At 41.2% G+C, this 18,370-nt stretch overlaps 1 protein-coding gene across 1 annotated transcript in view; it reads right to left on the bottom strand.

The window, feature by feature from the left end:
* Positions 1-4,566: 4,566 nt before the first annotated feature.
* The window catches only part of LOC308125861 (cadherin-12-like), a 90,875-nt gene continuing 77,071 nt past the window's right edge, over positions 4,567-18,370 (bottom strand). Inside the window, exons 12-13 of the mRNA XM_080489882.1 lie at positions 16,655-16,906; positions 4,567-5,432 (exon numbers count right to left, since the gene is read on the bottom strand). Coding sequence (XP_080346008.1) covers positions 4,819-5,432; positions 16,655-16,906 — 866 coding nt within the window. The 3' untranslated portion in view covers positions 4,567-4,818. The remainder of the gene's footprint in view (positions 5,433-16,654; positions 16,907-18,370) is intronic.

Here is an 18,370-nt window from a genome sequence, read left to right as displayed (position 1 = left end):
ATATGAGGTATTTGGAAAATTTTGACAAATAACTTTCAATATTTCCTGAAAATAATATATATTGCCAGGTAATATCATCCTCTCTAGAAATACTCCTATATACTTATAGAAGTACCTGACAAAACCTCCCCTTAAGGTTTTTCAGGTAGGAAAAGGATGCTATTCAGCACTGAAGAAAACACTGTAGTGAAACAAAAGTGGAAGTCCTTATTGGACTGGCAACTTTCCACCAGAAGCCTCATAAAATATTGTCATTATTCCAGCTTGTAGAACAGCAGAAAACTCATTGAAGCTGTATCCCCTGTCCACAAGATGTATCCTACTCATTCTTGTGAAGGCACATTGTTTGGTTTAGAATGGAATGGATTAGAAATACTGAAATAATACAAAAGAGGATATCTTTACAGTTTGAAAGCTCCAATTTTCCCATTTTTGTAGTTAATGGTATTTAAAGAAAATTGTAGAAAACTGCTGCATGATTCACACCTCGTTTTTCAATTAGTACTTGGCCAATGGTCATAGCAAGTCATCAACTCAGTCATTGGTAGGAGACAAGGTTTTTAATGAAACATGTTCATTTTTCTCTAATACAGCCCAATTTACTGCAGTTTCTTGAGTTTCGTACAACATCATTTGAAACTGACTTTAAAAATAGAATTGGATCCAAATGTTTTAAGCAGTAATAATAAGCAACAATATGCCACAAGATCCTCAGGGACTGTCCTAAGTCGTCCTTCAACCAACAAAGTAACTACCACAACAACACAATGGTCCATTTAATTGAAAAGTTGATGATTGGAGTCCTGTTTAAACAATGGTTTCAATTTTAGTTAGTGAACAGTGTGAGTACAGACAGGCTGAAAACAAGTGAAACCTCTGATATTTCAATGCATTTGGGCCTTTTGTTTACATGTAAACAAAGCTACAAGTCGCCAAAAAGGATTATCTCTGAAAAGTCTAGCAAAAGTGGAGATTTGGAAAAACTCTGTCTTCGCCCACGTTTGCATGTAGACAGAAGGAGACAGAGATTAACGTGAGAGTACGCCACAGAAGCATCATTGGCATCATCAGCAATGTGAAGGTCTCGCTAACTGCTTGAAGCTATAACTTTGTTAGGCTATTGTGAAGTTCAACTGGTTTAATCTGTGAAACTGAAAACAACATAGAATACTGTCATTAACAATCGGCTAAACAATAACCTTGCAACAGCATTGCTAATGGTAGTCGCACATTAGCATTAGCATGTTGGCGCAAGCTTGTCATTTGTGTGACAGTTGCTCTGGGTTTCTTTCAAAGATTCCGATTAGCTAGCATGGCCGTATACTGGTTGTTACACTGCCCCCTATAGGTTGTGTATAGTAGCTCTTAGCCAGGTTTTTTGCGTGGGTTTGTATAAATGAAGGGGGAAAATATCTGTCCTTGTAAATACCATGTGTAAACGTGGCCTCAGAAAACACAGAGGCAAGATTTAAAGTTCTTGCACAGCCTTGGCTTTACGTCATCACCCACCTTGTCATCCAAGAGTTTCCGAGGTTCACGTGCTTCATGGACACGTAAATGAAGTCAGCTGGGAAATAGATTTTCTATTTTCAGTGTGACTCCCAAAGGTGCTGCGCTTTCCCAACATCAATCTCCTCCCCGTCCCGGCTGCTTGTGATTGGGGCGATCATTGCGCAGGCGTCATTTACTCTCTCGATCAAAATGAACTCAGGGGTGGAGTGACCCCGCCGTGCCGGTGCCGAGCACTCGCCATTGTCAGCTGAGATCGGGGTTTGATAGAGTGAAGGTCATCCCCACTGTCTCAGGCAATCTGTTACAGCGTACCAATCAACAAAATCTATTTTCCATCACAGCAGCTGCAGGAGGAGAAGATGGATTCGATGCACATAGACGGATATTGATTTGCCAATTTCCGAGGGACAAATAAAATGCTCCCACAACTGTTTAACTGTTTGTATTTGCCTCGGAGTAATGTCCGCACTCTGGCGGGAGTTTCGCACACTTATTCAGCGTATTTCTTCCTGATGGCCTGTCTCAAAGGTTTCAGATAAATCACCTCTGAAGGAAATGAGCTGGACTATAAGTGTGAGGAGGTGGAAGACATTTTTAACTTAAATTACTCTTCTAATCAATTTCATGAGAAGCAAAGTCAAGCGAGAGCACCTCAAAGCAGCCAAGACAAAGTATTTGCAGTGACTTTGAAATCATTTGCTCCCGGACATATTTTGTGTACCTTGCGATGAGGTGGCAGCGCTAGTTGTGTTTCATTGTCAGAACTCCAACGGAAGTCAACTGACTGTAAACATATTTACTCATGAACATGTACTGATTATAACCCGTATTCAAAAAGTAATGTAATGCACTTAAGAACAGAGCAAATCATTGAAGCCATACATTTAACTTAGAATAGTATAAAGGAGAGTGGAATTTGCATGTTTTCTCTGTACTTGCATCAGTGTTTTCCTCTTAACCTTGTTAAGTTAATCACTGTCTCTCTTTGTTTGCTCTGTGTTAGACTGGTGATCTGTCCAAAGTGTATCAGGCCTTCATTAGTCCTCTGGGATCATCTGCATCGGATAGAGGGGACGAGGTGAAAATCTAAAAAGTTTGAGCACTTTATTGTTAGATTAAGAGAAATGACTGCAAGCATGGATGCTTTTTACCACGAGTCATAATATTAGCATTAATGTCCATTCCACTCAGAAAAGTTTTGTGTCTTCATGTAAAAACTTTATGGTGTAAACGTGACCTGAGCGACCACGATTACACCGACATGCACATCCGCGTCAGTAAACCGTAGAAATCCCATGAGTGAACATACAAACTCCTCACGCAAATGCCCAGTTTGAATCTACAACATGAGGTAATGGCCCTAACCACGCCATGCAGCCCAGGTATTAACGTCGCCTTGCTGAGCTCAGATCCAAAAATAACCATTACTTAAATTAACGACAGCGACAATCTGTAAAACAGCCATAACAGAAACCCTGTACTGAGTCACTGACTTAAACACAATGTTAATAATGGTAATACTGGAAATCATGACATTTTAGACATTGAAGTGAAACAAAGGGAAATATTTCATTATTTCTTTTGTGACCCATAATATACTTTCCTCCGTTTTTAGTCTGACATTTATTTTTTCCAGGTGATGTAAGTGGACTTTTCAAATTAGCCCAATGCTTTTACAAGAGATCCTCGCTCTTTGAATCCTTACAGTCAGTCGTTTGGTATTGTGTTTCTGAAGAAAAGGTAGACCTCATCTGGAAAAGACTACTTTGAATGAGATGACAGCAACACACTTCAAAAACGTCGTTATTTTTCAACTGGATTTTGAGAAGCATTACAATGTTATATTTCCCGTAGCATCGTGCCCATTGAACACACCCATTAGAATCCCCATGCAACAAGTGGCCCCCAAGAAATTATCAAACAGACTATATCTATGCACTGGAGTCAACTCCCAGTATTTCAACCTCTGTAGGTATTTTTGGTTGCTGTTAATATTTGCTCACCTGCCTTCACACACACAGCAACTTGAGTGACATCCTATTCTTAAACCGTAAGATTTAATATGATGTTGGTTCACTCGTTGCAGCTAAAACAACTTTAACTCTTCTTGGAAGGCTTTGTACAAGGTTTAGGAGTGTGTTTGTGGGATTTTTGTTCAATAAGGGGATTTGTGAGGTCAGACACACGATGTGGGACAAGAAGGTTTCCTCTCTAATTCATCTCTAATATATTCTATTGGGTTGATGTCAGGACTGTGCAGGATCATCCAGGTCTTTATGGACCTTGCGTTGTGCTCCGGTGCAGTCACGTTGGAGCAGGGAAGGACCATCTCCACACTGTTCCCACAAAGTTGGGAGCATGAAAAAATATGTTGGTATGCTGAAGCTTTCAGAGTTCCTTTCACCGGAACTAAGGGGCCGGGACCAACTGCCCCCCCCCAAAACCCTACATAACTCCCTCTCCACTAAACTTCACACTTAGTACAATGCAGTCAGGCAGGTATCGTTGTCTTGGCAACCACCAAACCCAGACTGTCCATCAGATTGCTAGACGGTGAAGTGTGATTGGTCACTCCAAAGAACACGCCCCCACTGCTTTAGAGTCCAGTGTTGGTGTGCTTTACACCACTGCCTCCAACGCTAAGGTTTGAATTAAGCCCTCTACGCTCTGTTCTAGAGCTGACCTAAAGATCACAAGAAGTTTGGAGGTCTGTAGCTATTGACTGCAGAAAGTTGGTCAAGTTGGTCAAGGAATACGTGTAGAATCCATTTTAGCCAGTGGGAAGTCCGACATTTAAATTCTTGTTGTATTTGTATGTATTTCATTCTGAGGCCTTGGCGAAGAAACTCATGACTCTCATGGAATCATGCCGATACTTGTTTGGGTGATACCGATCACTCGCAAGACTCTGTAACTACAAGATCCTTTGATTGGTTCAATATCATGTGAAAAATGAACGTGCACTCATAGAATGCCAAGAAGCAACTTACATAGAAGTCAAAACATCAGTTGAAGATATTTCTTTTTTTTGTTTCTTTTTTTAAATTTTTTATTAAGTAACACAAATTAAAGTACATGTAAACATATAGTACCTCAGGCACTTTGAGGAGCTATCAGGTTTACTCTTCACCCTTCTGGAACTGGACGTCTTGCTCTCTTGCTCACCAGCTCACAACTGTACCTCACGCAAACAACGCTCTAGAAGTCCTCACGGCATTCTAACCAGTGCCTGTCACAGTACAAAAACATGTCTAGAAAAGTAAGCTAATCCCCCCCCGCGTGGTCGACTAAAGTCTCTTGGTTTTCTCAACTCTCCTCAGATAGAGTCGGAGGCCGTTTCTCAAGGATGCTAGCCAGGGTCTTGAACGGCTGCCCCCAGTCACCTAGCGAGCTGAACTCCCCGGAGTCGTCGATGACAAACGACTCTTCGATGGAACTGAGGGAGCCGGCCACGGAGCCGTCGCCTTCATAAGCGTAGGTCGCCAACGAATCGTAAGGCGGAGCCGCGTAGCCCTGCTGGCTCTCCTCCAGCCGGTGCTCGATGAACTCCCTGATCTTTTCGGCATCGCCCTCAGTCACTCGGCCCACAGAAGAAGCCGGGGCCTTGCTGCTGATGGCGGTGATGATTCTGGCCGTCTGCAGATGAATGTCGGGCGAACGGACTTTGTCGCAGCGGCTGCTCAGGTGCGGCAGAACTCCTTCACCGTAGCCGTTTTTCTCTTTCTTGGCGGCGCTGCCGTGGGAACTGGTGCTCTGTGGGTGCGTGTTGCGCAGTGTGCCCATGTCGAACGCGTGCGTGTCGGCCTCGCCGCCGCCCTCGTCGTCGTAGTGAATGACGTTGTCCCGGATGTCCTCTTTCGATGTCATCAGAGTCTCTTTCTCTTTGTGGCGCCTTTGACCCATGTATAATGCTGACATCACTGCAAAACACAAAAACATTGATGCGATGGATCAGTCCGCTTGTTGGTTTTTTATCCTCCCGACAAACCTTGAATTGCTGCTATAGGAATAAAATTGAATTGGATGACATGCTAACTCCACACAGAAAGACTGAGGTGTTCCGAGTCTATAAAATCTGTGTCATTGGAATAATTTCAATCATCCTTTCAAAAAAAAAACAAAAAAAACGAACTGTTTTACATAATATCTGATTTGACAAAAAGGCGGGTTACATACAGCTCACTGTTCTTTCTGTCCCGCTTCATTTCCCCACTTTTAATTTGCTCACTCTGTCACTGTCTCTCCCAATTTTGATAACAGGCAAATTTGTTTGTCCACTGTGTGTCCTGTCTCCTGCGTTCCAATCAATACCAGCGGGAAAACAAAGGCAGCTGCTTTAACCAGGCGATCGATGGCTGTGAGCGGCCTTTGAAGCCCCCTTTACTTTCTAATGCCGCCACTGCTGCTGCTTGATTTGATTGCAGCCTTGTTAGCTTCAAACACACACAAAAAAGTCTTCTAAAAGTTTCAAGCTTTTATATATTGACTAAAGATTGCTGTGTTTTGGTTTGGTAAATAAAATCTCTGTGCTCTTTTTTGTGCTTTACAAGACAGTTTTGCTTAAATTTTTTATTTTTTTTTTGTCTTTGTCATCAACATGAATAATTTCTGTCTTCTATTATAAGAAGCAGGGCCCACAGTGGAGTCCTCGGGGAGGAGGAAAAAAAAAAAAAAAAAAAAAAAAGACACAAGAAAGTTTTTGTGGTGCAAAAGTTCAGGCCTCTCTGTCCCGATTCACAAAGTGAGAAACCGTCTCATCTTGACCTCATTCAGTCGAACAACATGCATAATGAGTGAGCTCGCTGAGGGCTAATTCTGACTGCCTAACAACACATCACAAGCCGACGGAGGTGCACTTCATGTTCGATCACAACATATATCAAAGGTATGTTGGCATACGTTCAGCTTCAGGGAGCACAACTCATATATTTGACCAAAAAAATCAGCAAACATCCCGAATGAGCCGCTCGATTGATGGTGATCATTGATTTTCAGTTGGCAGGTATTTGATTTTTGTTAAGGCTTTTTTTTTTTATTATAAGGTCTCGATTTAAAAAAGATTTTTATCAATTTTTACTGGTGAGGAAAGAATCCTTGAGTCAGATAAAGAGGTCTTTAATGAAAGAGTGTAATGTCTTTAAGAACTCAACACAAGTTGCAGTTGCCTTCGCAACACGAGCCTTCGCACCATTACCTGGAAGACCAAGAAGTTCAGGTGAAGGAAGTCAGCAAATCAAATTAACTGAATGTCAGTATTCCTGTTAAAGGAAAATCTAAACCCGGCCAAACATTTGTCATAAGCAAGGGCAAACAGTCCAAGGGCGTACAGTAACTGAAATGCTCAGATGAAACTGCGCAAAGTGAGAAAGCGTGCTCTCAGGGTTAGAAGTGGATGGAGGAATCATTGAATAGAGCAGAATCATATCCACAGGTATTTATAAGAAATGGACTTACAAGCAGTATAGAGCATCTTAACACTGGGTGTCAACTTGATCAAAAATATAATTTACATTCACACAATCACTCAAATACTACTGGAGACAGAACTGACGTCCAATTAGAAACATTGGGTTTATTGTCGTGTCAAGGAAAAACACAAAGTTCATTTTACTTGGATTTATTGAAAAAAAAAAAAAAAAAAAGTCGGAAAAATCTGGCTTGATCAACACAAATAAATTATATATATATATATAAAAAAAAAAAAGTTGGGTTAACTTTGAAGCTGAGGTTCGGGCTGAAGCGGCACCGTTGGAAGGTTTTTACACTTCGACTTGAGCCACATTAAGTTTGGGGTGCCGGTTCACAACTTGTAGAGCTTACGGGTGAGGACGAGGAAAACACAATGTGTTACAGGTATTAATTAAGAGTGAGAAACCCCATTGTGTGATACCGTAACAGTTCTAGGTGATTATTAGTGCGAGAGGAGCACATTCGAATTGTGCTACTGGCTTCACGTTAGCACAACTTTGGAAAAAGATCGGGCTTAGTACAAGAGTCTGCCATCTTTATGAACAAAGGAGCTATTTGTAGTGTTTTCAAACAACTGCTCACGCTTCAATATGAAGATAACTTAGCCTTCCGCCTTAAATATACAGCTTTGCTAGTTAGTTTAAAAAAAAACTATTTTTTTAAGGTTAGGGTTAGCGAGTTTAAGCCTTTTAGCCCTTTAAGATCTCCGTGTGTGACACTTGCACTCAGAATTATCTGTCCATGTTGAATAGAAACGTGATTTAGCTCACTCACCGAGATATTAAGTTGGAAACCAAACATTTATCACGTGAAGTGAGAGGCAGGTGACATGTGAGAACGCTATTCTAATTTGGGGTTGACAAACCATCGGGCCAATACTTTATTCCCGTATCACATTTTTCCACCTCAAAGTACATTATGAGAGTCCCTTTGAAAGAAGATGTGCATTAAAACCACGATTGTCTACTTTTGCATACTTTTGGGACTATAGGAGCCAAAGAGTGGCATGTCTCTCTGGAACAAGGGTGTCCAACATAAGGCCCGTGAGCTAAAACCTGCGAAAAGCTGCACTCTGGCCCAGGCAATGATCAAACAAATTATAAAAAAAATTGCAAAGAAGCCATACGAGGTTTCATACAACTGGTTTTTTTTGGGCCGTTCTGTGTGGAGTTTGCATGTTGTATATTTTCTCAGAATGGAAGGAAGGATTTCTTCAGAATGTTCCGCTTTGGAGTCTGTATGAGGACTTTTTGTGTGCAACTGCTTGTGAAGACAAGAAAAAAAAACATACAATTTGAAACAGTTGTAAATGGGAAAAAACAAACAAACAAACAAGGGAGCACAGATCCAGACAGAATAGCAAAGAGATACTACAGCCTGCGTGAAATCGCTTTTCCCTGAAAGTTCACACGGTTTGTGGACATTGATCCAAGTTGAAACTAATATTCCATTTGCGTGACTCGTCTCACTGAGCTGTGAAAGAAGACATGTAATAACACAGGGAAATATACGGTCAAATAAATTCCGCAGGATCAGCAGCAATAATGTGTTGTGCTGCAGGTGGAAGAATATCGCTGTGCTGGCATAAGGAGATTTGAGAAGAGGGGGAACTTTTGGAAGGGTAAATCACTGCGGGCAGTTATATTGCAAAACTACTTTCTGACATGAGAAACAAAAAATTTGTTTCACTTAAAAAAAAAATAAATAAATAAATGCTGTGCAGTGGTTTGCAAATCATAGAGTTACATAATAGATTGATGTCAATTTGAAGATAACGACAAATGACTAAAAATACGATCGACTACATTCAACATGAAACCAAAACCCCCTGATGTGTAATTTATCGTTGTAATCATGTCACTTAAGGCCTGTTAACCTCATCAGACTAATGGACCTGTTTTAAAACCTCACGCATCCTGCGAGGTTAACATTACTATGTTCGCTGCTCACAACAGTTTTGTTCTAATTATACTTAATGTCTTAAAAGCGTTTTCATAGTCGTGTTCCCTTTGTGCTAACCCAAACAAAAATCTGTTTGAGATGATGGGGAACAAAATGAACCAAATAAATCTGAACGAAGATGATGCATTTTCTTTTTTTTTTTTATTTCTTTTTTTTTTTTTTTTTACAGGTAAGGCAATTTGTGTGAGTGTGTGTGTCTGTGTGTGTGTTTGTGCTTACAGTATCTCTGCCGTGTTGAAAGATTAAGATGTGAATCACTATTATCGGGGGTAAAAAAAGAAATTAAATGCTGCAGAGTTGGAAGGGTAGTTTATCAAAACCATGTAACATAGTGCTTTTATTTTTTAAAAGAATTGTATATATATTGAGCTCATTTCAGCAGACACTATGACTCAGTCCCTCCGCAGTAGCTGTAGCTTTTCATGTAGCCTCCTTGGTTTGATTAATTGTCCACCCCGGCACCAGGAAGTGTTAAGAAGTCATCATAAACCACAAATCATCTGATGGTAGTACTTCACTGCAAACAAATTGACTCGGCTCAAGTTTTCCCTATTGTTGACGCAGTAGCTCCTGAATGGCTTTACGGCATTCAAGTTTAACATGTTAAAAAAAAACAAAAAAAAAACAGCTGAAATAATAAAATCTCTCCTGGTTAAGAGAGCAATCATCCAGTCCTCTATTGGAAATGCACCACCAGGGAGCGCTATCACACAGTACTCAACACGACAAGAATCTTGAACGGTGAACATTTCGTGGTCGACCACAGTTTGCTGCTTCTCGTATTTTGTTATATCTTCTCTCGGCATCATTCGGTATGTTTCAGTTTCAAATGAAAACGCATCCTTTTCGCATTTTCATTTGAGAGAAGTTTTTCGCGTTTACACACCTACATTTTGAAAACAACGTCTGTTTACACAGAAACGCTGAAAACGATGTAGTTGGCATGCCAGGCCAGGAGTTGGCGCTGTTGGTTGTGTTGTAATGAAACCACACAAACATGACTGTAGGTAACGACACATTGCTGAAACTGGAAACACGGGTAAACTTCTTGATTCTCATCTGGCACGACTTTTTTTTTTGCTCACGTATGGAATGATTAATGCGGTGATTACGCAACCTGGCAGTTCTCGGGAACGCTCACTCACTTCTGCAGCGATGGAATATGTCATGACCGCAGTCCTCCATGCATTTAACAAATATCAAACTAATCTAATGTGACACAACGTTTTTATCATATATTTTGCCTTTTGGATTTCTCACAAATCTCATTCTAGTCACAGATTTTTCCGATTTTTAGAGACGACCTCTGCAGTTTGGGACAAAATCTTGACAGAAAACCAAACGTGACTTAATCGGCTTTTACACACAGAGCTGCTCCACTCTAACTACCTACGTCAGGAGTCCCTCAGCTTTTTAATCCTTGCATAAATGAGGATTTTCTTCTGCCTTGTTTGAACAAATGTATTCATTTATCCAAACTCCAGTGCTTAAATAAGTATAATATGCTGTTATCTTGTCTTGGTCCTCCCCTTCTTTTTGACCTAGTTCCCTTCCCAATGAGTTTGCATTTCAGCCTTAAAGGTAACGAGAGCTAACAGGAAGTTAATAAAACAATAGGGGATGCCGAGCCAAAGAGCAATCCCCCAAGAGGACACGAGGCTTTCTAAAATCTCCTCCATTGTTCTGGTGTTAATCAGCCCACACGGTGGCATTTTTCCATCGTTTCTTCTTCAAAGAGAACCTTCTTTGGCAAACACACCACTCCCGTGTCTTTGGACAAGCTGTTTTGTACACCAATGTTTGTGGAAACACTGTGACTTAATTAATATTGACCATGACAGGATTCCCTCAAACTGGCATTGTTCTTCTCTGTGTGTCTCTACAGGAAACAGTCAGATTACCCACATCACAGGGAGACGTGCCCCGTCAAATTTACAGAAAGAGAGGAATGAAAAAAAAAACCAACAACAACAACAATACAATTATAATATATTCACATTAAAAAAGACTCAAAGAGTTGTTTCTCTTAATTCTAGATACGGCCATATGGAGACATTGAATTAAGGAGACGTCATTCAAATGAAAAGTGTATTTTTTTTATTCTTTAAAGACTGAACTGATCATGAGTGGTGCTTTCGAAGGAAGTGTATCGAAGGTCTTGTGTTTTTGTTTGGTGCTATTTGAAATGTTACATTTAAGATGTCAGATAGAGAATTCGGAACCTGTTTCGAACCTGTTTAGATGAAGTTTAGACAATGCTTTGAACCTGTTTGAAACCCGTTTTGAGTCTTTTTGAAACTTATTTTGATCTTGTTTGAAACCTGTTTGGAGCCTATGACGAACCCGTTTAGAGCCTGTTAACTCACTGCAGTATTGGGATAAAACAAAATGTATTTCAGATCCTACAGAGAGTGTGTACCCAAATAAAACCACTCCCACATTGTTTGATTTGTAGTCAATCACAAAAACTACTCACTGGAATTTTGGCTGCATTTAATTGTATTGTCAAAGGCAAGGTTTTTGAGTTGTTGGAAATGTCCACTCTTTTATAAGTCCAATATATCATCTTACGGTGGCTATTCCCAGTAGAGTAACACACATTTACACAATAACTCCAACAGCAGGCATGAATTTGCATTATGGAGGCGCAGCTTCTGTTAAGAGTACTTTTTTTTTTTTTTTTTTTAAATCAGCACGGCAGTGTCAGAGGACATTTTGATAGTTAAAAGCATTTAAAGCATCTGAAGTTGACTTCTATTACCTCCTTGCAGATAATGAATTTACTGCGTAGAGCTGAAGAAGTGTAGTTGTGTTGTATATTCCAGTTTCATGTAATCATTCTTAGTAAAGTTCAACCTACCACCAAGTGACTGGCCTTTCAAACTTAAGCCATATAGGTTTTTCCGAAAGGAGATGGCGGCAGATGGTCAGACGTTATACTTTTAAAGCTTGTTCCAGTTCTTCACTGGTGTAAGAAACATTCTATTACATGTTGAGCGCCTGAAGAAAATTATTATTTTATTTTTTTTTACTTGCCAGGTCAAATTGCATCACTGAATGAGGAGACTGATGCACTGAGCTTTCACAAATCAGCTTACAAACAGCACGGCAGGCTGGAGGAGGCTTCTTTCATCACATGTAAGGAGCCGAAATGAGACGTTTTGAAGACGCTTCAGTCTAAAAACCAACTTCCTGACACTTGCAGAAATCCTCCTTGCTCCCTTGGTGCACAGCGAAAAATATCTTCAACGTGAGTACAAGTTTGAGCGGGGTTCGTCCACATTTCAATTTCTCTTTCCGTCAGGCTTGAAAAAAAATAAAATAAAAAAATTGGATTACAGTGACATGTAGGCAGATATTAGCCCCCTCCTCCACTCCCCTCCTTTAAAAACCTCTTTTCACGTTTTCCCCCCGCTTTACGGAGGACACCAACAAAGACGACAGAATGCCCCCAGGGGCCTGCTTTTCTTCTCCGACATGCCATCAGAGCACGGAGGAAGACACCGACGTGCGTCCGTCACAACTGGGCCGAATCAGCCGAGATGGCAGGAACAAGAGCGCCTTTCACACTGCTCTCTGTTCGTGCGGAACGGAGCGGCCGGGCGCACACGTGCCTTTAAGAGCGCGGTATGTGCCTGCACACAATGGGAAGCGTGCGCACACGTGACCCCTGCCTGCTCTCGCTGGGACTGGACAGGTGGTTATGTAACTAACTCTTGGTATGGCGAGACGAAACCAAATCAGATGATGGGAGGAGGGGAGAAAAAAAGAACTAGGGTTACAAATCAGAGGCTGAGGATGAGTACCTGAGGCCCCCTGGTGTCCAAACATGTACAGTCGTTTAACAATAAAACGTGTTTTTTTTCTCTTTTGTCTCTTATGCCACAAGTTGTAGTGAGTTGGTGTCAAACAGAAGGGGCCCACAAGAGGCTCCAATCCAAACCAAACCACCAAGCACTTTATAGAAATTACTTGATTTTTAAAAAAAAACGTTTGTTTAAGAGTATAGCGGAAGCAAAACCACACAGAGAACCTGTTTATATAGAGAGGTTTTGAAAAGGATGTCCGTTTAAACTATAATGTCGAAAACACTGAAAACGCTGTAATTTTCATGTTGTGCCACTAGTGGGTGCTGTCTCTTGTGATGACGCGCCTTGACCATTTCCAGACTGTGTCGTTTTTGCTCTTTGACACAACAATGGAGCCCGAGTGTCTTAGAAAAAGTTTGACCTCGGAAACTGTTTCCAAAATGTTTTTTTTCAGTGGCTCTGAGCAACGTTGTCGTGTAAACAGACAGGAATTCTCAGTTTTCACTTGAAATCATTGGCGTGCAGAATAAAGCCAGAGACTCAAGCTCAGGTATCGGTGATGTTGCAATGAAAGTGACCAACCTCACTGCTTGTAAACGATCTTTAACCCATACTGTCAAGGTAAGTTAAAAAAAAAAAAAAAAAAAGCCTGCAAAATGCAACAGTTGTTTTGTTTTTTGTTTCAATTTCACACAATTTTGGCACCAGAAAGTGGTCAAATTGGCTTCATTGTGGTCATTTTCATTTCTAATTGTGAAATTTTGCACAAAAATATAGACTTTTGCACTTGTATATGATGCCACAACATTGAAAAACTATAAAAATTGAAAATTTAAAGGTTATTTTGGCTATATTTTACCAGTCCGTCCCAATCAGGATGACATTGGGCTTTATGCAGCGCCTCAACTAAAATGAGTTTGACACCTCTGCTCCAGCAGCTTGTTTCCTCATTGCAACAGTAGAAGAAGACACCGCAGGGACAGTCAGTGGTTGAAAAATCGACACTAAAGGCTTAAAGGTGAACGTTGCGAGACAGTGACATAGATTTAAAGTCCTCCTGGTCTATTCTGTAAGAAAAGTCCCAAATAAACAGGAAGGATTGCTAAAATTGAGGAAATTACCAATATCAGTTAAAAGCAAGAAAACTATTCTGGGTAAGAACAAAGACAAAGAAAAAGAGACACCAATGGTGAAAATGGAGTCAGGATGCAGGAGGAGGAGATATCCTTAATAATAATTTAAAAAAAGTAAACTAAACAAAACCCAAAATAGAACTAAACAATTAAAAAAAAAAAAAAAACTTCATTGCTTCTCCAGGATTGAATTATGGTGGAAAAGCTTGTGGATTCAGAAGCCTATCCAATCAATGCTATTTGAATCACTGTGTTTCGGTCACAGTGAGCGACACTGAAATAACTCCTCAGAATTCTCCCCACAGAAGCTAAAAAAACTGTCTCCACATCCACATCCACCTCTTTCTGACTCTGTGTTCTCGGTCTTACTGACGACGTCAAGATCTTTGTTCTTTGAGCGTCTGCCTTCTCTTCGTGCGCTCCTCTTTTCTCCCGCTGCTAATGTGTTTCAGCTGTTCCTCATCAGGATCAACACACTTTTCTGTCCGTCGCCTCCAGTCTGATGTGTCGCTGTAGCCAGTCAGGTCCTTTGTGCCGGCCTCCTCCCATCTGTAAAACCCTCTTCTTGTTTTGTCTCGTCTGGTACCGACCTTGTTTTGAACCCCAGCTGTGAGTTTTGCATCATCCCTCTCTTGTGACTCTTTGCTGTCTACCTTGTTCTGCATCAATCCTCAACACACAATCCAACTGCCCACATTCAACCCGCAGTGTGTAATTTGCTTTGTGTTTTTTACATTTTTTTCTTTTAAGCAATTCTATGTGGAGAAAAGAAACTCTAACTCTACATTTTAAAGTCTATACTGGACCAAGAGGAATGAAGCTGTCACAAATGACATGTGCACAAAGGGCTTCATCTCAAATTTCTTTAATCATTTTCACATCTTCTCATTCGCAAAGTGTCGACAGTCGTGGGAAAAATGGGAGATGAAATTTAAAGACCGGACACAAGAAAGCCATGTCGGTTACATCCAGTATATCCAACCCTCTCACTCGACTCTATAGATAGGGAGAAATGCGATATCGGATTCTTCATCAGCAGAACAGGGAAACATATTTCCTCGGTGAAATTGCTCTTCAATTTCTCTGGGAAGTGAGAGCAAGATTAAGGTTGGAGCCAACACGTATAAGTAGGGATGCACCAATACCGATACCGATACCAGGATCAGGTATTGGGAGTGATACGTGACGTCCTGCGTCACCAACGTGAGCAGCAAGTAGACAAGAGAGAAATTTTTGAACATGACAAAAGCAAGACCGACTGTAAAGTTTGAAAAATTCAGCCTTTAAATAGATTATATGTAACGATCCTGGGCTTTTTTATTGATCCTGCCATTTAAAACAACAGTGCGAAACACCCGAAGGACTTCAAGTTGAACATATTTCTTTACAATTCAAGCTGAATACCAGTTGTGATAAACTAAAGAAGAAAGGTGATGTCTTTAGAAATAAATCATGGTAATTATTAACTTATTTGCCTAACGACGTAAGTGCCGTGTTAACAAAGGTAATGAGGCTCTGGAAGGGAAAGTCCCAGCGGCTCTTTTGTAATGTAGATCACATTTTATAATTTGCTCGGTGAGTAGAGCATGCGCCTCAGCGTGCTTAACGTATGGATCGGTCTGATTTATGTGCTAATCCAGGATTCACTTCTTCTTTTTTTTTTTTTTTTTTCCAGCCTTTGGTGAATCATGTATTCTATAAATGAAGTACACGGCTCTTTATTTTTGGATGATCGTCTGCAATGTGCAAACCATAAATACATTTTCATTAAAATGGGGTAGTTCAGCAGCACTAAACATGATTGAGGCTCATTATGAACAACAAGGATGCAATTTGCAGAAAGGCCAGCCGTGTAAATGTAATTACAATAATCATCTTATTTGTTAGGTGTTGTGCTGGGTTGTGCATATATGTATTAAAAACCGCTACAACAGTGAGCGCATACTACAAAGAAACCAGGCAATAAGCACAGGCCGTGGATAAAATGGAACAATCACCGAGTTTGGTTTGAAGGCAGTGGTTCGATTTCTTTGTTCAGCCCAGAATTGTAATTGGAAATTCCCAGATGAGGGTCTGCTTTTTTTTTTTTTTTTAACATAACAAAATTCACCAGTAGTGAGATATATTCTGGTATCACAAAACATTAAAACTTATGTTGGATTATTATGAAGTGATTTTTTTTTACCCGTTCGGAGTTCTCAGGCAGCCTATAGAATGTAATGTATAGGAGTCAAAACAGCAGCAGGCTCCTTTGGTGGTGCTGCGATCACAATTCTACTGGACTTCAATCAAACCGCAGGAGGCTCTATTGGTATTGTACAGACTCCTGATTTAACGGGGTTCTCGGTCCCCGTTTACACGACAATGTTTTCCCAAGTGAAACTTTTTGAAAACAGCTTTAGAAATCAATTCTCACCCAGCAGCTCCTCGTGTCGGAAGACGGTCCGATGAGGCTTCAGGACGATTACTACGAACCTACTGAAAACGATCTCTCACAAACCACGGAACATAAAAAAAATAATGCGCAGATCTGCACATTGTATTGCAAATGCATCAATTTTGCAACATGAATATGCGCAATAGACACATTCCAGTTTGAATTTCAAGAAATTCCGTTTCCATGAACTGTGTATTCCTGCGCTGCATGTCAACGTATTCGGCCAATCATGGCGCCTTCATTCCCAACATGCCTGACAACTAGTTAGACGTAAGGGTCTGAGGTTTGTGGCAAAAAAAAAGAAAAGAGAGAGAGAGATAGGGCTCGCTTACCAATCAGCAACGCCACACACAGAAGGATGGCCATCAAAGCTCCGGTACTGAGGCCCACGGGCAGGAAGATGGCCTCCGCCGAGCAGGTGAGCAGTGAGCCTCCGGTCTCGCAGGAACACACTCGGATGGTCAGGGTGGTCGTGCTGCTCTGCGCCGGATAACCACTGTCTTCCACCACCACCGGAAGCACGTACGCGTCCTGCAGTCGCCGCTGAAAGCCCAGGCGCCGGGTCACAATGCCGGCTGTGTTATCTGGAGGGCGACAGAGGATGTCGTTACACACTCCCGACAAAACTGCACTATTTCCCTGATGGGTCGCGCCATCATCTGAAAACCTGGTAGTGTCATCCGTCAACATGGGCGGCATCTCAAATCAATTGGATCAGGTCAACTGGACCCGTTCAAATGTCTTGGAAAATGATTCGTCCCTTTGGTTAGTCGGACCCGTCGAGGGAACAGAATGAACTGATGAAGCCATTTAATTCCATGACATTTGACCGAATCCAGTTAACTTGACTCAATTGATTTAAGAAGGTTATACGAAAAAATCTGTTGTCAACGGGTGGGGACAGTAAGATGTTCTTAGTCTCAATCTGGAAGCTAAGAAACAAATTTAAATAAAGACAGTAACATTATGACATCCAAGGTCCCTGCTCAGACGGTTGTGACGGATCCAGAAATGAATGGTTTTGTGCTCCTGTCAGGCATTGTGAGATTACATGTAGACTTTGACCGGGTTCACACAATAACGTTAATAATTGAAGACGCAAGTTTGGTGTTTACACAGCGATGCTTTGAAAACGATGTAGTTCGCATGTTGGGCTGTGAGTTTACACTGCCGATTGTCTTTTGGAATGAAACCACACATGCACACAGAGAGCAATACATTAAAATCATTAACAGTGGCCAGTGCACGGACAATCGTATGGACAGAGCAGGAAGTTGGAATATCCCTACGGGTATAAAACTACCAAGTCCCGGGAGAATATCGACTGTCGGGCTGCCACTGTCATTTGTCATGGACTCATGCATGTGCAGAAGCCTCATTTCCTACGGCCATGGTGCCCATGCGCAGTAGCAGCGTTTTTCCTCGTTTCCATGGAGATGGAGTCAGAGCATTTTCGGAAAGATTTTCACCGTGGGAGCCATTTTCAAGTAGTTCCATTGTCGGTGACTCCTGAGATATGGAGGTACACGGACACCCAGGACGCAACAAAGATTTTCCGTTTTCACTTGAAAACATCGCCGTGTAAACGGGGCCTTCGAGAGAACGCTTCAAATGTGGATTTTGGACGCAAAATACATAAAACCAGGACGAACGTTACAAATAGATTTGGGTTTAGTGCAATGCTTTGTTTGTTCAGTGCAGTGGAATGTATTACATCAACGAGAGAGACCAATGCTTTACCTGTATTTAACCAAGTAAGTCCAACTATAAGGTAGTTCTGGCCGTCACTGGGTCAACGGCACATTTTCCATCAGCGACTCCCAAACTTATTTCAGAAATAGTCAAATCAATCACCAATGAACAGAGTCAAGTGAAACACTTGCATATTGATATCTCGGCTTGCCAGACAGGCACTTATTAAAGGAGACTCGCTCTGTTTAGAGGTGACCAGTTCTAATACCGTTGAATTTACCGTTGAATTTATCGCCTTGTTTCTGAAATCTTTGGGAATGAAGAAAAACCTGTAGACTGTAAGACGATCACACATT

The sequence above is a fragment of the Lipophrys pholis genome (assembly GCF_963383615.2).
Source record: "Lipophrys pholis genome assembly, chromosome: 1".
In the NCBI taxonomy this organism is placed as follows: Eukaryota; Metazoa; Chordata; class Actinopteri; order Blenniiformes; family Blenniidae; genus Lipophrys; species Lipophrys pholis.
Note: the sequence above shows the minus strand (reverse complement) of the source record. Positions and strands in the feature narration are given on the sequence as shown.